This window comes from Dendrobates tinctorius, unplaced genomic scaffold (assembly GCF_039654945.1).
Source record: "Dendrobates tinctorius isolate UK_male_01 unplaced genomic scaffold, ASM3965494v1 ptg000157l, whole genome shotgun sequence".
NCBI lineage: Eukaryota > Metazoa > Chordata > Amphibia > Anura > Dendrobatidae > Dendrobates > Dendrobates tinctorius.
The window spans coordinates 18,178,886-18,202,813 of NW_027361824.1; the positions used below are offsets into that span (position 1 = coordinate 18,178,886).

At 47.1% G+C, this 23,928-nt stretch overlaps 1 protein-coding gene across 2 annotated transcripts in view; it reads left to right on the forward strand.

Annotated features, from left to right (window-relative positions):
* USP35 (ubiquitin specific peptidase 35) overlaps positions 1-21,127 on the forward strand; it is a 46,312-nt gene extending 25,185 nt beyond the window's left edge. For both annotated transcript variants that reach the window (XM_073548644.1, XM_073548643.1), the window contains exons 5-11: positions 1,747-1,848; positions 2,463-2,621; positions 4,410-4,603; positions 8,437-8,530; positions 15,652-15,758; positions 15,958-17,107; positions 20,635-21,127. In XM_073548644.1, the coding sequence (XP_073404745.1) occupies positions 1,747-1,848; positions 2,463-2,621; positions 4,410-4,603; positions 8,437-8,530; positions 15,652-15,758; positions 15,958-17,107; positions 20,635-20,802 (1,974 nt within the window). In that variant the 3' untranslated portion in view covers positions 20,803-21,127. The remainder of the gene's footprint in view (positions 1-1,746; positions 1,849-2,462; positions 2,622-4,409; positions 4,604-8,436; positions 8,531-15,651; positions 15,759-15,957; positions 17,108-20,634) is intronic.
* Positions 21,128-23,928: the final 2,801 nt, after the last annotated feature.

A 23,928-nucleotide genomic window follows, 5' to 3' on the forward strand; every position in this document is an offset into this window, starting at 1 on the left:
TCAGATACTGCAGGGAAAACTCAGACAGACAGGACCTGGGACGCTGAAGGTAGCAAGCAGTGAAGGACCTACGATCATGTGACTGCAGGGGGTGGCACTTAGCGTCCTGCTGCTGGAGATGAATGCAGCATTCTACTACAGGGATCCTCAGGTCAGACAAATGGGGGTCAAACACGGAGAGAGTGGCGCGGTACCAGAGGGTCAAGCAGAGAGTAGTCAGAACGTAAGCAATGGGTCATACACGGAGATAGCAGCACAGTACAAGAGGGGCAATCAGAGACTAGTCAGGACATAGGCAATGAGTCAGAAACTAGAGAAGCGGATGGACAGTACAGAATCAAGAGACAAACTCACAACAGGGGACAGAACCGGGTCAGAACCATATAAGCAAGCTAGAAGACAATCAGAAGGCACAGGCACACAGGGGTTACAACACTCGGCCAAAGGCAGAAGTATAACTGACGGGGATTGGAGTTTCCCAAGGCTATAAGAAGCTCTCCTTGAACCAAAGAGAGGCCACAATAATTAACCCCAGGCGTGCAGGTCAAAGCCTGCACTGGGATCATGACAATATGGAGGAGGGGGCCAAAATCCCTGCTGCAGTGTGTGCAAACCTGGTCAAGAACTACAGGAAACGTCTGACCACTGTAATTGGAAGCAAAGGATTCTGTACCAAATATAAAGTTCTGGTTGTCTATTGTATCAAATACTTATTTCATGCAATAAAATGCAAATTAATTGTGTAAAAATCATACAATGTGATTATGCGGACTTTTTACACAGTTGAAGTGTACCTATGATACAAATTAGACACATATTTATTCTCTGTAGGTTAGAAAACTTGCAAACTCGTCAATGTATCAAATATTTATTTTCCCCACTGTAGATTGATAGATCGATATGGGATAGAATAAATAGGATAGACGGCTTGTAGATATTTAATGTCACAAGCCCCCTACATATAATAAACTAGCACCCTTTATTTTCGTTCATGTTGCACTAAAGGGTGTTTAGCCTTATTAAACTCATTAAATATTTATTTTGTAAAAAATCTCCTGGGGTGCCTCTTACTTTTAATAACCTGCTGAGGGAAAGCAGACATCTGGGGGCTGGTGTTATTATTCTGGGAAGGGGCCGCTATCCATGGTGCTTCCCAGCCTATTAATAACAGCTTCCATCTGTCTATGTTGCCTTTACTGGTTATTAAAAGGGGTGTCCCCCCCAAAAAAGTGACCAACCTACTTTTAATAATCAGTAAAGGCTAGGCAGACAGCTGTGGGCTAATATTAATAGGCTGGGAAAGGGCCATGGATATTAGCCCCTTCCCAACCTTCAGCCTCCCCCAAAAATGGCGCATCCATTAAATGCACAAATTCTGGTGCTTAGCCTTGGCTCTTAACGATTGCTCTGGTACGTTGGAAATCGGGGTAATGATTTTGGGGTTGATGTCAGCTTTATAATGTCTGCTGATATCAAGCCCAGGGGCTAGTAATGGAGAGACGTCTGTCAGACACCCCCATTACTAACCCCGTAAGGTAAAAGAAATCAACACACACAGAGAAAAGTCCTTTAATTGTATAAGGTACTCCCCGACAATTATACCCACTTAATACCATAAAAAAAATAATCCAAAGGGACTGGGGTAATCTATAATATGAAAGTCCCACGACAATCTCCGGCTCTGCCACATTTGGCTCCTGGGCAAAATCCGACTGTAGGTTTCTGCTATTCCATGTGTCGTTTCAGGTGTTCTCGAAGCTGCTGTACCCGGTGGTACGAGATGCGGCGCTGTGTGTCCTGCGGTACCTGCTGCTGAGTTTTCAGCACTCGCCCGAAGCCTTTCATCTGGTAATTCCCTGAAAATGTGCTGAATATTGCTCCACGCAGCCCCCAAACGTCCCTTTATTGTGTATTTGTCACTGATTGTAATGACAGAGAAATGCAACCTCACACCAGAATAAAGTAGACAACACATGATCCACCATTCACAATAGGTGATGTCACAGCTCACCTGCTCCTCCTGTACAATGACTGATAACACCTCTATATACAGGAGATAGCACAGGTTCCACCAGTCATAACATGTGATGTCACAGCTCACCTCCTCCTCCTGTACAATGACTGATATCACCTCTATGTACAGTAGATAACACATGATCCACTATTCACAATAGGTGATATCACAGCTCACCTCCTGTATAATGACTGATAACACCAAAATATTCAGTAGATAACACAGGATCCACCATTCACAATAGGTGATGTCACAGCTCACCTGCTCCTCCTCCTGTACAATGACTGATAGCAGCTCAGTAGATAACACAGGAGTGCATTAATTCACTCACAGCAAGCAGCCAGTAATTGAACCACAAAGTATATAGACCAGGATACCCCAGTAATAAATGCCTGATTTCTGTGCACCGACCCATTATCACCCCGGCCGTCATCTTCATGTCTTGCAGATCGTTCCTCACATCCCGCAGATGGTTTCCTGCCTCTCCAACGAGAGCTCGAATTCGGCCACCAGCTGCCTGGAGCAGTTTGCGGAGCTCGTCCATTGCATGGTCTTCCGCTTCTCCGGGTATCCCGATCTGTATGAGCCGGTGATGGAGGCAATAAAGGTGTGAAACGCTTTTAGGGCCGCCATTCACTAGTTCTGATCTCTAGGGGGGACGCCGTCATTTTTGTCACCACAACTGGACCCAGATCAGGATGGAAGTGAAAAGCAGCGATTCCATTAGCAGACAGCAAGCAGAGGTCTTGGAAATGATGAGGGATAGGAATGGGAAGTTTATTTCAAAGTTGCAGAACATTTCTTCATAAAGTGATTAAACTTTAGAAATAACTGGAAAATTCCTCTGAATTCCGCTGTCCGTCCGGCAGTTTGTGTTCTACGCGGCGAGATGTAATTACGGAAGCCGCCATTGTGCCCAGAATTCTGCGTAACCCCTTCCTGACGTGATGTAAATGTCACATGTTACATCCCAATGTGTGCCTTGGGCTCGGGATGCTCAGTGGTGCCCCCTCTGTCACCTCACTGATCCCCTACAGTGTGATCTCAGGGGGTGCACTGTGTCATCATGGCTCTGTGTCAGCCATGTTTGTGCTCCTGTGAGGTCAATCCATGGGATATATCAATATAAACCCCCAAAAATCTGGTCACAAACACAGGGGGCTCTAATAATAGGGGGGGGGGGGTCTCTAGTAATGGTGAGGTCTATAGTAATAGCAGGGGTTCTTTCATAATGGTGGACGATTGCTAGTAATATTGGAGGTCTCAGGTAATGGTGGGAGTCTATAGTAATGGTGGAGATCTCTAGCAATGGTGGGGTTCTCTGGTAATAGTGGAGGTCTCTAGTAATGGTGGGGTTCTCTGGTAATAGTGGAGGTCTCTAGTAATGGTGGGGGTCTCTAGTAATGGTGGGGTTCTCTAGTAATGGTGGAGATCTCTAGTAATGGTGGGGGTCTCTAGTAATGGTGGGGTTCTCTGGTAATAGTGGAGGTCTCTAGTAATGGTGGGGGTCTCTAGTAATGGTGGGGGACTCTAGTAATGGTGGGAGTCTCTAGTATTGGTGGGGACTCTAGTAATGGTGGGAGTCTCTAGTATTGGTGGGGACTCTAGTAGTAGCAGGGGGTCTCTAATATTGGTGGGGGTCTCTAGTAGTAGCAGGGGGTCTCTAGTATTGGTGGGGTCTCTAGTGTTGGTGGGGTCTCTAGTAGTAGTAGGTCTCTAGTATTGGTGGGGGTCTCTAGTATTGGTGGGGGTTTCTATTAGTAGCAGGAGGTCTCTAATATTGGTGGGTGTCTAGTATTTGTTGGGGTATCTAGTATTGGTGGGGGTCTCTAGTGTTGGTGGGGGTCTCTAGTGTTGATGGGGGTCTCTAGTAGTAGTAGGAGGTCTCTAGTATTGGTGGGGGTCTCTAGTATTGGTGGGGGTTTCTAGTAGTAGCAGGAGGTCTCTAATATTGGTAGTGTCTCTAGTATTGGTGGGGGTCTCTAGTGTTGGTGGGGGTCTCTAGTAGTAGTAGGAGGTCTCTAGTATTGGTGGGGGTCTCTAGTATTGGTGGGGGTCTCTAGTATTGGTGGGGGTTTCTAGTAGTAGCAGGAGGTCTCTAATATTGATGGGTGTCTCTAGTATTGGTGGGGGTCTCTAGTGTTGGTGGGGGTCTCTAGTAGTAGTAGGAGGTCTCTAGTATTGGTGGGGGTCTCTATTATTGGTGGGGGTCTCTAGTATTGGTGGGGGTCTCTAGTAGTAGTAGGAGGTCTCTAGTATTGGTGGGGGTCTCTATTATTGGTGGGGGTCTCTAGTATTGGTGGGGGTTTCTAGTAGTAGCAGGAGGTCTCTAGTATTGGTAGGTGTCTCTAGTATTGGTGGGGGGTCTCTTACTCTATATCTTTCTTTCTGGCAGAAGCTACCGGTTCCCAATGAAGATCGGATTAAGCAGCTTCTCGGGCAGAACGCGTGGACCTCCCAGAAGAACGAGTTGGCGCCATATTACCCCAGATTGGTGTCCAAGTCAGACACCGGGAAGATCGGCCTGATAAACCTGGGGAACACGTGCTACATGAACAGCATCCTGCAGGCCTTGTTTATGGCTTCTGAGTAAGTGCGAGTGTGGCCCTCACATCATGGCGGTAGGATCCTAACTGAATGGGTGAGGACCACCGCCGGTGTCCTGGCAATACTGATGGACGCCACACTGTGGGCACCATGTAAATGTTCTTAATGGCATCCTGGCTTCACTCTTTAGTGCCCCACAGACTGTACTCCAGGGTCACTACATATAGTAAGGGGCTAGATGGTGGTTATATGTGGGCTGTAGTTGGCAGTATTATCTTGGCACTGTGCAATGGTATTATATAGGCTATATATGACGGTATTATGTGAGCTGTATATGACAGTATTGTCTTGGCATCATATGACTGTATTATATGGACTGTATTTATCAGTATTGTCCACACCATATGACAGTATTATGTGGGCTGTATTAATATTATTATACATTTTTATAGCGCCATTCATTCCATGATGCTTTACATGTGGAAAGGGGCAAATATGGACAAGTACAATAAACATGAGCAAAACAAGGGACACACAAGTACAGAAGGAGAGAGGACCCTGCCTGCGAGGGCTCACAGTCTACAGGGGATGGGTGAGGATACATTAGGAGAGGGTAGAGCAGGTCGTGCGGCGGCTCAGTAGACTGTGGATCACTGCAGGCTGTAGGCTTGTCGGAAGAGGTCGGTCTTCAGATTCCTTTTGAAGGTTTCCATGGTAGGCGAGAGTCTGATGTGTTGGGGTAGAGCGTTCCAGAGTATTGGGGAAGCACGGGAGAAGTCTTGTATGCGGTTGTGGGAAGAGGAGATAAGGGGGGAGTAGAGAAGGAGATCTTGAGAGGTTTGAAGGTTGCATGCGTGTAGTTACCGGGAGACCATGTCACAGATGTATGGAGGAGACAGGTTGTGGATGGCTTTGTATGTCATGGTTAGGGTTTTGAACTGGAGCCTCTGAACGATAGGAAGCCAGTGAAGAGGCTGGGGAATAATGGCGAGACAGGTGGATTAGTCGGGCAGCAGAGTGTAGGATGGACTGGAGTGGTGCTAGAGGGGAGGCCAGAGAGTAGGAGGTTGCAGTAGGCGAGGCGAGAGATGATAAGAACATGCACTAGTGTTTTTGTGGTTTCACGGTTGAGGAATGCGCAAATCCGGGACATGTTTTTGAGTTTGAGACGGCAGGAGGAGGCGAGGACTTGGATATGTGGTTTGAAAGAGAGGGCAGAGTCGAGGATCACCCCGAGGCACCGAGCATACATGTAGGTATCTTCTTGACATGACAGTATTATGTGGATTGTATATGACAATATTATCTTAGTATCATATGGCGGTATTTAACTTCTTTACACCATATGACAGTATTGTCTTGACACTATAAGATGATATGTGGGTTGTATATGAAAATATTATCTTAGCATTATATGGCGGTATTATGTGGGCTGTAGATGGCAATGGAATTACAACAAAAACTGCACATAAATGGAAATGGCGATTCCCAGGTTGCACTTCCGGCTTTTGTATACCTTTATAGCTGGAACTTGTAGTCCCTATATTGTACACCGCACTTCACGAGCTGGAATGAACTACATCTTCCCCAAACTCCGGCCCTTCCTGGACCTCTTATGCCCTCCATGCAGCACAGTCATTGAGGGGCTGGTAAGCATGGTGAAGATATTGGGGGCCTTGAATTTTGCTCATGGGTGGTCCTCTGTAAATGCCACCCCCTTATATTATGCTGTTATGTTTGTTCTCAGGGGTCTTCTGGTGACTAAGAGGCCCCTCAAGGCTCCACTTGTCCTTTATAAATAATATAAAAATAGTGATGTGCCTTTAAATAGCCGGCAGTGTCATTGTGCCGGAGAACGATTGGGGAGATGCTCTGTGGGGAGACACTCGAGGGTGAACGCTCTAGAGGAGATGCTTTGGGGGGATCACTCTGGGGGGAGAAGCTCGAGAGACGATCTGGGGGGAGAGGCTTGGGGGGACGCTCTGGGATGGAGAGGCTCGTGCGGGACGCTCTGGGGGGAGAGGCTCGTGGTGACGCTCTGGGGGGAGAGGCTCGGGGGGGACGCTCTGGGGGGAGAGGCTGGGGGGAAGCTCTGGGGGAGAAGCTCTAGGGGATGGTCTGGGGGAGAGGCTCGAAGCAACTTTGGGGGGAGAGGTTCTGGGGGGACGCTCTGGGGCGAGAGGCTCTGGGGGAGGCTCTGGGGGGAGAGGCTTGGGGGGACACTCTGGGGGAGAGGCTCGGGGGGAGAGAGGTTGTGGGGGTACGCTCTGGGGGGAGAGGCTCTTCGGACGCTCTGGGGGAGAGGCTTGGGGGGAAGCTCTGGGGGAGAGGCTGGGGGATAGGTTCTGGGGAGACGCTCTGGGGGGAGAGGCTTGGGGGGACGCTCTGGGGGGAGAGGCTCAGAGGGGAAGCTCTGGGGGAGAGGTTCTGGGGAGACGCTCTGGGGGGAGAGGCTCGGAGGGACTCTGGGAGGAGAGGCTCTGGGGGGACGCCCTGAAGGGAGAGGCTCGGGGTGAAGCTCTGGGATGGAGAGGCTCGGGGGGATGCTCTGGGGGAGAGTCTCGGGGGGGAAGCTCTGGGATGGAGAGGCTCGGGGTGATGCTCTGGGGGGAGAGGCTCGGGGGGGAAGCTCTGGGATGGAGAGGCTCGGGGTGATGCTCTGGGGGGAGAGGCTCGGGGGGGAAGCTCTGGGATGGAGAGGCTCGGGGTGATGCTCTGGGGGGAGAGGCTCGGGGGGGAAGCTCTGGGATGGAGAGGCTTGGGGGATCGCTCTGTGGGGAGAGGCTCGGGGGACGCTCTGGGATGGAGAGGCTCGGGGGGGGACGCTCTGGGATGGAGAGGCTCGGGGGGATGCTCGGGGGGAGAGGCTCGGGGGGACGCTTTGAGGGGAGAGGCACAGGGGGGGAAGCTCTGGGATGGAGAGGCTCGGGGGGATACTCTGGGGGGAGAGGCTCCGGGGGGGGAAGCTCTGGGATGGAGAGGCTCGGGGGATGATCTGGGGGGAGAGGCTCGGGGGGACGCTCTGGGATGGAGAGGCTCGGGGGATGATCTGGGGGGAGAGGCTCGGGGGGACGCTCTGGGATGGAGAGGCTCGGGGGGATGCTCTGGGGGGAGAGGCTCGGGGGGACAGTTTGGGGGGGAGAAGCTCTAGGGGATGGTCTGGGGGAGAGGCTTGGAGGGACTCTGGGGGGAGAGGTTCTGGCGGGACGCTCTGGTGGGAAGCTCTGGGGGAGAGGTTCTTGGGGGACACTCTGGGGGGAGAGGCTCGGGGGGACACTCTGCGGGGAGAGGCTTGGGGGGACGCTCTGGGGGGAGAGCCTCAGGGGGGAAGCTCTGGGAGAGAGGCTCGGGAGGACGCTCTGGAGGAGAGTCTTGGGAGGGGACGCTCGGGGGGGAGAGACTCGGGGAGAAGCTATGGGGGAAACTATCCGGAGGACGCTCGTACTGTGGACATTGATCTCATCCTTAGATGACAATTTACTTCTACTAAAAATAACATCATGGATTTTATCAGCAGGAAGGAATGATGGCTCCGGCCACATCTCAACATCGAGCCGCAGGCTGTCAGAGGATGATGGGAGTTATGTCTTCACCACAGTCAGCTGCTTAGGCGGAGATTGGGGAACATAGGAATAGGGGCGCAGAGGTAGCAACAAGACCCCGAATCTGGGACTGGACGTACTATAAATGGTACATGGTGGGCTGGGGGCCATAGGGCCCATGTCACATCTTCTTATCCCCCATGGCCGGTATGAGGGTTGGGGGGCTCTGAGGCCTGATAGGATATCCACGCCTCTGGTTACTCCTTAAGATGCAGCAAATGCAGAGTGATGAGCAGAATTATCTCATTCCAGTTTGTTCTCCAACGTTCTCAGTTTCAGGCACTCGGTCCTCGGTCTACAGGACAGCAGCTCTCAGCCCCTGATGATGAAGTTGCAGCATCTGTTTGCTTTTTTAGAGCACAGTCAGGTGGGTACGAATACATCTTGTAAATTGTGCTACAGTGTGTGACTGCACCAGCAGAATAGTGAGTGCAGCTATGGAGGATAATACAGGATGTAACTCAGGATCAGTAATGTAATGTATATACACAGTGACTGCACCAGCAGAATAGTGAGCGCAGCTCTGGGGTATAATACAGGAGGTAACTCAGGATCAGTAATGTAATGTATGTACACAGTGACTGCACCAGCAGAATAGTGAGTGCAGCTCTGGGGTATAATACAGGATGTAACTCAGGATCAGTAATGTAATGTATGTACACAGTGACTGCACCAGCAGAATAGTGAGTGCAGCTATGGAGGATAATACAGGATGTAACTCAGGATCAGTAATGTAATGTATATACACAGTGACTGCACCAGCAGAATAGTGAGCGCAGCTCTGGGGTATAATACAGGAGGTAACTCAGGATCAGTAATGTAATGTATGTACACAGTGACTGCACCAGCAGAATAGTGAGTGCAGCTCTGGGGTATAATACAGGATGTAACTCAGGATCAGTAATGTAATGTATGTACACAGTGACTGCACCAGCAGAATAGTGAGCGCAGCTCTGGGGTATAATACAGGATGTAACTCAGGATCAGTAATGTAATGGATGTACACAGTGACTGCACCAGCAGAATAGTGAGTGCAGCTCTGGGGTATAATACAGGATGTAACTCAGGATCAGTAATGTAATGGATGTACACAGTGACTGCACCAGCAGAATAGTGAGTGCAGCTCTGGGGTATAATACAGGATGTAACTCAGGATCAGTAATGTAATGTATGTACACAGTGACTGCACCAGCAGAATAGTGAGCGCAGCTCTGGGGTATAATACAGGAGGTAACTCAGGATCAGTAATGTAATGTATGTACACAGTGACTACACCAGCAGAATAGTGAGTGCAGCTCTGGGGTATAATACAGGATGTAACTCAGGATCAGTAATGTAATGTATGTACACAGTGACTGCACCAGCAGAATAGTGAGCGCAGCTCTGGAGTATAATACAGGAGGTAACTCAGGATCAGTAATGTAATGTATGTACACAGTGACTGCACCAGCAGAATAGTGAGCGCAGCTCTGGGGTATAATACAGGAGGTAACTCAGGATCAGTAATGTAATGTATGTACACAGTGACTACACCAGCAGAATAGTGAGTGCAGCTCTGGGGTATAATACAGGATGTAACTCAGGATCAGTAATGTAATGTATGTACACAGTGACTGCACCAGCAGAATAGAGAGTGCAGCTATGGAGGATAATACAGGATGTAACTCAGGATCAGTAATGTAATGTATGTACACAGTGACTGCACCAGCAGAATAGTGAGCGCAGCTCTGGGGTATAATACAGGAGGTAACTCAGGATCAGTAATGTAATGTATGTACACAGTGACTGCACCAGCAGAATAGTGAGTGCAGCTATGGAGGATAATACAGGATGTAACTCAGGATCAGTAATGTAATGTATGTACACAGTGACTGCACCAGCCGAAGAGTGAGTGCAGCTCTGAAGTATAATACAGGAGGTAACTCAGGATCAGTAATGTAATGTATGTACACAGTGACTGCCCCAGCAGAATAGTGAGTGCAGCTCTGGAGTATAATACAGGATGTAACTCAGGATCAGTAATGTAATGTATGTACACAGTGACTGCACCAGCAGAATAGTGAGTGCAGCTCTGGAGTATAATACAGGAGGTAACTCAGGATCAGTAATGTAATGTATGTACACAGTGACTGCCCCAGCAGAATAGTGAGTGCAGCTCTGGGGTATAATACAGGATGTAACTCAGGATCAGTAATGTAATGTATGTACACAGTGACTGCCCCAGCAGAATAGTGAGTGCAGCTCTGGAGTATAATACAGGAGGTAACTCAGGATCAGTAATGTAATGTATGTACACAGTGACTGCACCAGCAGAATAGTGAGTGCAGCTCTGGAGTATAATACAGGAGGTAACTCAGGATCAGTAATGTAATGTATGTACACAGTGACTGCCCCAGCAGAATAGTGAGTGCAGCTCTGGGGTATAATACAGGATGTAACTCAGGATCAGTAATGTAATGTATGTACACAGTGACTGGACCAGCAGAATAGTGAGTGCAGCTCTGGGGTATAATACAGGATGTAACTCAGGATCAGTAATGTAATGTGTGTACACAGTGACTGCACCAGCAGAATAGTGAGTGCAGCTCTGGGGTATAATACAGGATGTAACTCAGGATCAGTAATGTAATGTATGTACACAGTGACTGCCCCAGCAGAATAGTGAGTGCAGCTCTGGAGGATAATACAGGATGTAACTCAGGATCAGTAATGTAATGTATGTACACAGTGACTACACCAGCAGAATAGTGAGTGCAGCTCTGGAGTATAATACAGGATGTAACTCAGGATCAGTAATGTATGTACACAGTGACTGCCCCAGCAGAATAGTGAGTGCAGCTCTGGGGTATAATACAGGATGTAACTCAGGATCAGTAATGTAATGTATGTACACAGTGACTGGACCAGCAGAATAGTGAGTGCAGCTCTGGAGTATAATACAGGATGTAACTCAGGATCAGTAATGTAATGTATGTACACAGTGACTGCCCCAGCAGAATAGTGAGTGCAGCTCTGGAGGATAATACAGGATGTAACTCAGGATCAGTAATGTAATGTATGTACACAGTGACTGCACCAGCAGAATAGTGAGTGCAGCTCTGGAGGATAATACAGGATGTAACTCAGGATCAGTAATGTAATGTATGTACACAGTAACTGCACCAGCAGAATAGTGAATGCAGCTCTGGAGTATAATACAGGATGTAACTCAGGATGAGTAATGTAATGTATGTACACAGTGACTGCCCCAGCAGAATAGTGAGTGCAGCTCTGGAGTATAATACAGGATGTAACTCAGGATCAGTAATGTAATGTATGTACACAGTGACTGCACCAGCAGAATAGTGAGTGCAGCTCTGGAGTATAATACAGGATGTAACTCAGGATCAGTAATGTAATGTATGTACACAGTGACTCAACCAGCAGAATAGTGAATGCAGCTCTGGAGTATAATACAGGATGTAACTCAGGATGAGTAATGTAATGTATGTACACAGTGACTGGAACAGCAGAATAGTGAGTGCAGCTCTGGAGTATAATACAGGATGTAACTCAGGATCAGTAATGTAATGTATGTACACAGTGACTGCACCAGCAGAATAGTGAGTGCAGCTCTGGAGTATAATACAGGATGTAACTCAGGATCAGTAATGTAATGTATGTACACAGTGACTGCACCAGCAGAATAGTGAATGCAGCTCTGGAGTATAATACAGGATGTAACTCAGGATGAGTAATGTAATGTATGTACACAGTGACTGGACCAGCAGAATAGTGAGTGCAGCTCTGGAGTATAATACAGGATGTAACTCAGGATCAGTAATGTAATGTATGTACACAGTGACTGCACCAGCAGAATAGTGAGTGCAGCTCTGGAGTATAATACAGGATGTAACTCAGGATGAGTAATATAATGTATGTACACAGTGACTGCACCAGCAGAATAGTGAGTGCAGCTCCGGAGTATAATACAGGATGTAACTCAGGATCAGTAATGTAATGTATGTACACAGTGACGGCACCAGCAGAATAGTGAGTGCAGCTCCGGAGTATAATACAGGATGTAACTCAGGATGAGTAATGTAATGTATGTACACAGTGACACCACCAGCAGAATAGTGAGTGCAGCTCTGGAGTATAATACAGGATGTAACTCAGAATCAGTAATGTAAGGTATGTACACAGTGATTGGACCAGCAGAATAGTGAGTGGAGCTCTGGAGTATAATACAGGATGTAACTCAGAATCAGTAATGTAATGTATGTACACAGTGACTGGACCAGCAGAATAGTGAGTGGAGCTCTGGAGTATAATACAGGATGTAACTCAGGATCAGTAATGTAATGTATGTACACAGTGACTGCACCAGCAGAATAGAGAGTGCAGCTATGGAGGATAATACAGGATGTAACTCAGGATCAGTAATGTAATGTATGTACACAGTGACTGCACCAGCAGAATAGTGAGCGCAGCTCTGGGGTATAATACAGGAGGTAACTCAGGATCAGTAATGTAATGTATGTACACAGTGACTGCACCAGCAGAATAGTGAGTGCAGCTATGGAGGATAATACAGGATGTAACTCAGGATCAGTAATGTAATGTATGTACACAGTGACTGCACCAGCCGAAGAGTGAGTGCAGCTCTGAAGTATAATACAGGAGGTAACTCAGGATCAGCAATGTAATGTATGTACACAGTGACTGCCCCAGCAGAATAGTGAGTGCAGCTCTGGAGTATAATACAGGATGTAACTCAGGATCAGTAATGTAATGTATGTACACAGTGACTGCACCAGCAGAATAGTGAGTGCAGCTCTGGAGTATAATACAGGAGGTAACTCAGGATCAGTAATGTAATGTATGTACACAGTGACTGCCCCAGCAGAATAGTGAGTGCAGCTCTGGGGTATAATACAGGATGTAACTCAGGATCAGTAATGTAATGTATGTACACAGTGACTGCCCCAGCAGAATAGTGAGTGCAGCTCTGGAGTATAATACAGGAGGTAACTCAGGATCAGTAATGTAATGTATGTACACAGTGACTGCACCAGCAGAATAGTGAGTGCAGCTCTGGAGTATAATACAGGAGGTAACTCAGGATCAGTAATGTAATGTATGTACACAGTGACTGCCCCAGCAGAATAGTGAGTGCAGCTCTGGGGTATAATACAGGATGTAACTCAGGATCAGTAATGTAATGTATGTACACAGTGACTGGACCAGCAGAATAGTGAGTGCAGCTCTGGGGTATAATACAGGATGTAACTCAGGATCAGTAATGTAATGTGTGTACACAGTGACTGCACCAGCAGAATAGTGAGTGCAGCTCTGGGGTATAATACAGGATGTAACTCAGGATCAGTAATGTAATGTATGTACACAGTGACTGCCCCAGCAGAATAGTGAGTGCAGCTCTGGAGGATAATACAGGATGTAACTCAGGATCAGTAATGTAATGTATGTACACAGTGACTACACCAGCAGAATAGTGAGTGCAGCTCTGGAGTATAATACAGGATGTAACTCAGGATCAGTAATGTATGTACACAGTGACTGCCCCAGCAGAATAGTGAGTGCAGCTCTGGGGTATAATACAGGATGTAACTCAGGATCAGTAATGTAATGTATGTACACAGTGACTGGACCAGCAGAATAGTGAGTGCAGCTCTGGAGTATAATACAGGATGTAACTCAGGATCAGTAATGTAATGTATGTACACAGTGACTGCCCCAGCAGAATAGTGAGTGCAGCTCTGGAGGATAATACAGGATGTAACTCAGGATCAGTAATGTAATGTATGTACACAGTGACTGCACCAGCAGAATAGTGAGTGCAGCTCTGGAGGATAATACAGGATGTAACTCAGGATCAGTAATGTAATGTATGTACACAGTAACTGCACCAGCAGAATAGTGAATGCAGCTCTGGAGTATAATACAGGATGTAACTCAGGATGAGTAATGTAATGTATGTACACAGTGACTGCCCCAGCAGAATAGTGAGTGCAGCTCTGGAGTATAATACAGGATGTAACTCAGGATCAGTAATGTAATGTATGTACACAGTGACTGCACCAGCAGAATAGTGAGTGCAGCTCTGGAGTATAATACAGGATGTAACTCAGGATCAGTAATGTAATGTATGTACACAGTGACTCAACCAGCAGAATAGTGAATGCAGCTCTGGAGTATAATACAGGATGTAACTCAGGATGAGTAATGTAATGTATGTACACAGTGACTGGAACAGCAGAATAGTGAGTGCAGCTCTGGAGTATAATACAGGATGTAACTCAGGATCAGTAATGTAATGTATGTACACAGTGACTGCACCAGCAGAATAGTGAGTGCAGCTCTGGAGTATAATACAGGATGTAACTCAGGATCAGTAATGTAATGTATGTACACAGTGACTGCACCAGCAGAATAGTGAATGCAGCTCTGGAGTATAATACAGGATGTAACTCAGGATGAGTAATGTAATGTATGTACACAGTGACTGGACCAGCAGAATAGTGAGTGCAGCTCTGGAGTATAATACAGGATGTAACTCAGGATCAGTAATGTAATGTATGTACACAGTGACTGCACCAGCAGAATAGTGAGTGCAGCTCTGGAGTATAATACAGGATGTAACTCAGGATGAGTAATGTAATGTATGTACACAGTGACTGCACCAGCAGAATAGTGAGTGCAGCTCCGGAGTATAATACAGGATGTAACTCAGGATCAGTAATGTAATGTATGTACACAGTGACGGCACCAGCAGAATAGTGAGTGCAGCTCCGGAGTATAATACAGGATGTAACTCAGGATGAGTAATGTAATGTATGTACACAGTGACACCACCAGCAGAATAGTGAGTGCAGCTCTGGAGTATAATACAGGATGTAACTCAGAATCAGTAATGTAAGGTATGTACACAGTGATTGGACCAGCAGAATAGTGAGTGGAGCTCTGGAGTATAATACAGGATGTAACTCAGAATCAGTAATGTAATGTATGTACACAGTGACTGGACCAGCAGAATAGTGAGTGGAGCTCTGGAGTATAATACAGGATGTAACTCAGGATCAGTAATGTAATGTATGTACACAGTGACTGCACCAGCAGAATAGTGAGTGCAGCTCTGGAGTATAATACAGGATGTAACTCAGGATGAGTAATGTAATGTATGTACACAGTGACTGCACCAGCAGAATAGTGAGTGCAGCTCCGGAGTATAATACAGGATGTAACTCAGGATTAGTAATGTAATGTATGTACACAGTGACTGGACCAGCAGAATAGTGAGTGCAGCTCTGGGGTATAATACAGGATGTAACTCAGGATCAATACAGGATTGAGATGGCTGGTAATTTTGTCTTGTCTAAGGAGGTCCTGAGTAGGTGATTATTCCTCTGTGTCCCGATAGGTCTCATGTCTTTCCTTTTATATGTCATTGTTGCAGTGACTAATAATGGTTGATGTTCTGTGTTTTAGCGCCCGGCTATATCACCTGAAAGTTTCCTGGCATCATCTTGGCCCCCTTGGTTTACACCTGGTGTGCAGCAGGACTGCTCAGAGTACCTGAAATATCTGCTAGATCGGTAAGTCTCTGAGAAGATGTAGGTGCAGAGAATCACTTTTCTCTTCCCTTTTTTTTTTGCACATATTCAGTACATATCAAGATTTTTTACCTTTTTTGCCACTTTTCTCATCTTAATTTGGTGTAAAAAAATGGTGTAAAAATTCTGATTGTTTCCGTGTTGCCGATTGTACTTTTTTTTTTTTTTCTCTACCCCCAAGGCTTCATGAAGAGGAAAAAACAGGCAAAAGAATATCCCAAACTCTGGCCCAGACCAACTGCAGTGTGCAAGTGAAGAAAACTATTCTGGGTAACAGAACGTTGGTGGAGCAGATGTTTAGAGGTCGAATCGTCACCAAAATTCGATGTCTGAAGTGTCAGAGTGTCTCAGCCAGAGAAGAGGCTTTCACCGACCTATCTCTCGCTTTCCCACCAAAAGAAGACTCAACGACAATGTTTTTGAAGACTACGACACCTTCCAGTGCACCAGCTGCAGATACGGGACCAAAAAGTCTGGAACTATGGGGCCAGCAGACAAAAAGATCTCCAAGGAAACAGAAAGTGGACAAAGACCAAAGCAAGGTGGAGAAATCAGATAACAACCAAGAAGAAGACGAGAACGATTGCTCTGAGTTTGATGGCCAGAACTTGACCGCTTCTTCGTCCACTGAGTCAGTTGGGTCAAAAAAGTGTTCCCTCAGCCTATCGGATTTAATCAAGCATTTCTTATGCCCCGAGATGCTGACAGGAGATAACAAATATCGATGTGAAGCCTGCAGCTCCTTACAAGACGCCGAGAAGGTAGTGGAGCTCTCCGCTGCTCCGCAGTATGTGATCTTGACCTTGCTCAGGTTCTCCTTCGACTTGAAGGTTATGCGGAGGAAGAAGATCTTGGACAATGTGTCCATTCCCCTGATGCTCAAATTACCCATCCAACGAAATCCTCACCTTTGTATAGAGAGTTGCAGTAGATCCACCTCCGTCAACGTCTGCCAGTCCGCAACCTATGACTTGTGCACTGTCATTGTGCACTCTGGGCTATCCTCAGAGAGCGGACATTATTATTGCTACTCCAGGGACTGCATGGATAGAGAGAGTCATAAACCACCAGTCACCAGCACAAAGAAGTTCGCCAGCGAAAAGCATCTTGACGTTGAGATCCAGTGGTATCTCTTCAATGACACCAGAGTCTCCTTCTCCTCCTTCGAATCTGTCAGTAACGTCACTTCCTTCTTCCCCAAAGACACAGCCTATGTGTTGTTCTACAGACATCGGGCGCACGACCATTCAGACTCTAAGACACACGGAGATGTAGTTCTCAGCAAGGAGCTGATGGAGGCCATCTCTAAAGACAACATCAAGTATCTGCAGGTGAATACAAAACTTGGTGACCACTGGCTTATTTTCTTTCTGCAGGAGTGCATTGTTCCTCTGCCTCTGGGCTTCCTCCCTGCTGGAGCGCGTTTGCTTCTGAAGCTTGACAGTCTCCAATGCTGTAAGCAGAGACAGCTTGTCCTCTGCTGCATTGGAGGAGGGCAGGAGCACCGAAGAGTGACTTATGCAGGCCGTATAGCAAACCGGTCACTCTGAGATGGCCGGTAAGAAAGGCAACCAGCTGTAAAGTAGTACATTGCAAAGTTACTTGTCTCATGTTGATTACAAGCACTTTGCAATTTTATCTAGTGATGAACATGATACATGGCTTTAGCAGTGGGTTTAGAAGAAATATGTCATCTTAAAATTGTAGTCCAAGAGGAGCCACCGAACAGATTGATATATACATGTCTGTGAAAAAATATTCAGCATGACCCTGCACCTTACGGATGAAAATTTCTGCTCATTCTGGGTTTAGGAGTCCAGTGGGCGGTCCTAATCATGACGGATGGCTTTCTGGTCTATGAGTATGATGACAGATGACTTTCAATCACTGGTTAGGACCACCCACTGGACTCCTAAACACGGAAAAAGCAGAGATGTAAATGATCCCTATAATTTCAGGCAAGTTGATCTTGTCTAGTAGATAATTTGATAAAAATGAATTCTAAATATCACTTTATAAACATAGTAGAGACACCAAGGTGAAGCACAGGAGGTTTGGGTGGGTCTTTGTCTCTCTACGGGAAGTGGAGGTGGGTCTTTGTCTCTCTACGGAAAGTGGAGGTGGGTCTTTGTCTCTCTATGGAAAGTGGAGGTGGGTCTTTGTCTCTCTACGGAAAGTGGAGGTGGGTGTTGTGAATTCTCTTGCTCGGAGTTCTGAGTCGAAGCTCCCTCTGCTGGTTGCTGAGAGTAGTGGAGCTGGCCAGGTGGATGGAAGTTCCCCACCTGATGACAATAATTGGAAACCTAGGATTACTGGCTGGGAGCATATAATTGAGCTGGCTACTCTTGGAGGTTGCTGGTGATTTCCTCAGTGTGCATTTAAAGCTCTTTTGTCCCCTGCCTGATCTGCATGGTTCAGCTAACTGATACTTTTGCTAATCCTTTGCATCTAATCTGGTTGTGTCTTTTTTTGCTTTTTGTTTTGCTGCTAGGGTTCAGCGTGCTCCCTGCTGGGGGCAGCGCTGGCCCCTGCTTCATATATTGCAGCTTGTTCAGTCCCCTGTTATGTTAGTATCTTTTTGCTTGCTGCCAGTTTATACCAGAGTGCAGATCTAGCGGGAGTGAGATCGTGTGATCTCAGGTTTTTTGTATATCAGTAGTGCTGGACTTTTTCAGGGTTTTGTGCGTGATTGCAGACAGTATCTTTTCTGTCCCATCCTGTCTAGACAGCTTGGGCCCCACCGTTTGCTCAGTCTGTTCTCTGCCTGTGTTTGTGTCTCATCTTGTCTCACCGACAATATATGTTTGGAGGCTGTCTATTCCTTTGGGGATCTGCTCCGGGGCAGTTTAGAGTTCATCTTTCTGTCTTTAGGCTTAGTTAGTCCTCCGGCTGTGTCGAGGCGTCTAGGGCATCGTAGGAACGCTCTACGGCTACTGCTAGTTGTGTGGATAGGATCAGGGGTCTGCAATCCGCTTAGTTACCAACCTCTCTGGTCTTCTGGTGGATTGGCCTGTTCCTGCCATCCTCCTCGGTGACCCATTCATAACAGGTGGGTCTTTGTCTCTCTACGGAAAGTGGAGGTGGGTCTTTGTCTCTCTACAGAAAGTGGAGGTGGGTCTTTGTCTCTCTACGGAAAGTGGAGGTGGGTCTTTGTCTCTCTATGGAAAGTGGAGGTGGGTCTTTGTCTCTCTACGGAAAGTGGAGGTGGGTCTTTGTCTCTCTACGGAAAGTGGAGGTGGGTGTTGTGAATTCTCTTGCTCGGAGTTCTGAGCCGAAGCTCCCTCTGCTGGTTGCTGAGAGTAGTGGAGCTGGCCAGGTGGATGGAAGTTCCCCACCTGATGACAATAATTGGAAACCTAGGATTACTGGCTGGGAGCATATAATTGAGCTGGCTACTCTTGGAGGTTGCTGGTGATTTCCTCTGTGCATTTGGAGCTCTTTTGTCCCCTGCCTGATCTGCATGGTTCAGCTAAGTGATCCTTTTGCTAATCCTTTGCATCTAATCTGGTTGTCTTTTTTTGCTTTTTGTTTTGCTGCTAGGGTTCAGCGTGCTCCCTGCTGGGGGCAGCGCTGGCCCCTGCCTCATATATTGCAGCTTGTTCAGTCCCCTGTTATGTATCTTTTTGCTTGCTGCCAGTTTATACCAGAGTGCAGATCTAGCGGGGGTGAGATCGTGTGATCTCAGGTTTTCTGTATATCAGTAGTGTTGGACTTTTTCAGGGTTTTGTGCGTGATTGCAGACAGTATCTTTTCTATCCTGTCCTGTCTAGACAGCTTGGGCCCCACCGTTTACTCAGTCTGTTCTCTGCTTGTGTTTGTGTCTCATCTTGTCTCAACGACAATATATGTTTGGGGGCTCTCTATTCCTTTGGGGATCTGCTCCGGGGCAGTTTAGATTCCATCTTTCTGTCTTTAGGCTTAGTTAGTCCTCCGGCTGTGTCGAGGCGTCTAGGGCATCGTAGGAACGCTCCACGGCTACTGCTAGTTGTGCGGATAGGATCAGGGGTCTGCAATCCACTTAGTTACCAACCTCTGGTCTTCTGGTGGATTAGCCTGTTCCTGCCATCCTCCTCGGGGACCCATTCATAACAGGTGGGTCTTTGTCTCTCTATGGAAAGTGGAGGTGGGTCTTTGTCTCTCTATGGAAAGTGGAGGTGGGTCTTTGTCCCTCTACAGGAAATGGGGTGGATCATTCTCAAAACAAACTTTTTATTGTTTTATAATGTCTTGCTCTACAACAATTTATCCTACAGGAATTGGTTGGCGGATCTTTGACACTGTATAGGAAGCGGGTGCAGATCTTTGTTACTCTACAAGAACTGGAAGTGAGGGCGGCTCTTTCTCTCTACAGGAAATGGAGCGGCCTTTGTCTCCGTCTGCTGTCCTGTCTGTCACACTGACTACAGGCATAACAGTTCAGGGCTGACAAGCCATTAGACAGTGGCAAGTGCAGTGCATGCTGGGACTAGACAGTCCCAGCACCTATAGTACCAGTAGAAAGCTCATAAACAGGAACCTCCCAAAGAAAGATAGTGGAGGGCAAATGAGAATCAGGACCGCTCCATTACAGATTACACTGCTATACGAAGCAAAAGCTGTTCTACCTCGTTTTGGAGGGTGACTGAAGCACGGCCATAGGTTTTTGGCTCTGTATGGCACAATGTCCTAAACATACCACATACCGTACAAGCGCCATTGTTCATCACAGCTGGTATGACGTGTTCAGGGATGATGAGGCTGCAGTCCTGGGATTATCTTCCTGAACCAGGTAGATCAGGCTGAACAATGATCAGTATTGTTGCATTGATTTATGAGAAAGATAAAAGGATTAATATATTTTATTTCTGTTATTTAATAGGAGCAAGAAAAAGAAGCGAGAAACAGGGCGGCTTACATCTCTCCACTGCTGAAGTCGCCGCTGTGGTGGCAGGATTTTGACAAGGACAGCGATGATGACGCCTCTGCGGGTGGTCTGGGATCAGCCACTGGGGGGACCTCCGGCTCCTTTCACGGTCTTGTGTTTTAGAGCCCCGTCCTCAGATATTCTCTATATCCTGCCGTGAGTCTTTAAGATGCAGAACGGAGAGGGATACAGGAAAGAGGAAATTTGCCCATTTTAGTGTTTCCCTAGAAAAAAAGATGGCTGCCTTCTTCCAAAAACAGCACCACACCTGTTTAGAGGCAGCGTCTGGTATTGCAGCTCAGCTTCTTTAAAGGTGAATGCCGTGGACAGAGGTGGTGATTTTTTTTTTTGTTTGTTTTTGTTTGTTTGGTTTTTAAGAATTCTGAACAAACCCTTAAGAATATTATAAAAAAAAAAAAAAACAACAAAAATTAAAGGTTTTTTTTTTCCGGCACAGCAAGCCGTTAACCGCAATTCTCTCTGCTACAATAAATAGAAACTACCTGTCACTCGGTTTTTCTATTTTTTTTTTTTTCCACTATTCCAAATCCTTTGCAAAGACATACAGGAAAAACCTCATGGCTTGCACTCCAGTCTCAACGTTCAGAAAAGACATTGTAATGCAGGAAGGGGCGACTAATCCTGCAGCCATAGTCCTGTATCAAAGCACAACATTTTGTTTGCTTCTGCACCAAATTTGTCAAAGGGCGCATGATATTTGATGAATTTAGTGCAAATTAAATAATAATAATTTGTCACTTTCCAGAAAAAAAAAAAGTTACATGATCCTTTTAGTAAGCTTAAATGCCACCACCGTACCCCCAATACAGGATAGGGGGGGAAGGAAAAGATTATCCAAAAAAGGACAATTGAATGTCAAATATATAAAATGTAAAACTTTATTAGTACACCAAAAAGCAGATATGAAAACAGTGGTTTAAAAAGACATGGGTGAAAATAAATCCTACATAGCAAAGGGCAGGCTTGACCAAAAACAGGGTTAAGTCGCAGTCATCTAATGTGCGGCTGTTCAGCCATGCAGAAAAAAAGTAGCTGCTGCTAAATACATATAAAAGGACTCCACAGAAATTCATGCTGTATCGCCTATAGTTAAACGAACTTAGACTCAAAATAAATACATATGTAGACGCCTGTAAAATAGATAATGTACCCGTAAATGCAGACAGACAGCAATATCCCCGTGAGGGCTGCCCGCCTCCCCTACGTACGTTTCGGATTAATCTCCTGAATTACATGACTGCGACTTAACCCTGTTTTTGGTCAAGCCTGCCCTTTGCCATGTGGGGTTTATTTTCACCCATGTCTTTTTAAACCACTGTTTTCATATCTGCTTTTTGGTGTACTATTAAAGTTTTACATTTTATATATTTAACATTCAATTGTCCTTTTTTGGATAGTAGTCCACCCCCAGAGCCACCGGACTACTACCCCTAATATCCCACATCATCCCATCAGCCAGAGCCACCGGACTACAACCCCTAATATCCCACATCATCCCATCAGCCAGAGCCACCGGACTACAACCCCTAATATCCCACATCATCCCATCAGCCAGAGCCACCGGACTACTACCCCTAATATCCCACATCATCCCGTCAGCCAGAGCCACCGGACTACTACCCCTAATATCCCACATCATCCCGTCAGCCAGAGCCACCGGACTACTACCCCTAATATCCCACATCATCCCGTCAGCCAGAGCCACCGGACTACTACCCCTAATATCCCACATCATCCCGTCAGCCAGAGCCACCGGACTACTACCCCTAATATCCCACATCATCCCGTCGGCCAGAGCCACCGGACTACTACCCCTAATATCCCACATCATCCCGTCAGCCAGAGCCACTGGACTACTACCCCTAATATCCCACATCATCCCGTCGGCCAGAGCTACCGGACTACTACCCCTAATATCCCACATCATCCCGTCAGCCAGAGCCACCGGACTACTACCCCTAATATCCCACATCATCCTGTCAGAGCCACCGGACTACTACTTCTAATATCCCACATCATCCCGTCAGCCAGAGCCACCAGACTACTACCCCTAATATCCCACATCATCCCGTCAGAGCCACCGGACTACTACCCCTAATATCCCACATCATCCCGTCAGTCAGAGCCACCAGACTACTACCCCTAATATCCCACATCATCCCATCAGAGCCACCGGACTACTAATATCCCACATCATCCTGTCAGCCAGAACCACCGGACTACTACCACTAATATCCCACATCATCCTGTCAGCCAGAGCCACCTGACTACTACCCCTAATATCCCACATCATCCCATCAGCCAGAGCCACCAGACTACTACCCCTAATATCCCACATCATCCCGTCAGCCAGAGCCACCAGACTACTACCCCTAATATCCCACATCATCCCATCAGAGCCACCGGACTACTAATATCCCACATCATCCCATCAGCCAGAGCCACCGGACTACTAATATCCCACATCGTCCCATCAGCCAGAGCCACAGGACTACTACCCCTAATATCCCACATCATCCCATCAGCCAGAGCTACCGGACTACTACCCCTAATATCCCACATCATCCCGTCAGCCAGAGCCACCGGACTACTACCCCTAATATCCCACATCATCCCATCAGCCAGAGCCACCGGACTACTACCCCTAATATCCCACATCATCCCGTCAGCCAGAGCCACCGGACTACTCCCCCTAATATCCCACATCATCCCGTCAGCCAGAGCTACCGGACTACTACCCCTAATATCCCACATCATCCCGTCAGCCAGAGTCACCGGACTACTCCCCCTAATATCCCACATCATCCCGTCAGCCAGAGCCACCGGACTACTACCCCTAATATCCCACAACATCCCGTCAGCCAGAGCTACCGGACTACTACCCCTAATATCCCACAACATCCCGTCAGCAAGAGCTACTGGACTACTACCCCTAATATCCCACATCATCCCATCAGCCAGAGCCACCGGAGTTCTCCCCCTAATATCCCACATCATCCCGTCAGTCAGAGCCACCAGACTACTACCCCTATTATCCCACATCATCCCATCAGAGCCACCGGACTACTAATATCCCACATCCTCCTGTCAGCCAGAGCCACCTGACTACTACCCCTACTATCCCACGTTAGCCAGAGCCACCGGACTACTACCCCTAATATCCCACAACATCCCGTCAGCCAGAGCTACCGGACTACTACCCCTAATATCCCACAACATCCCGTCAGC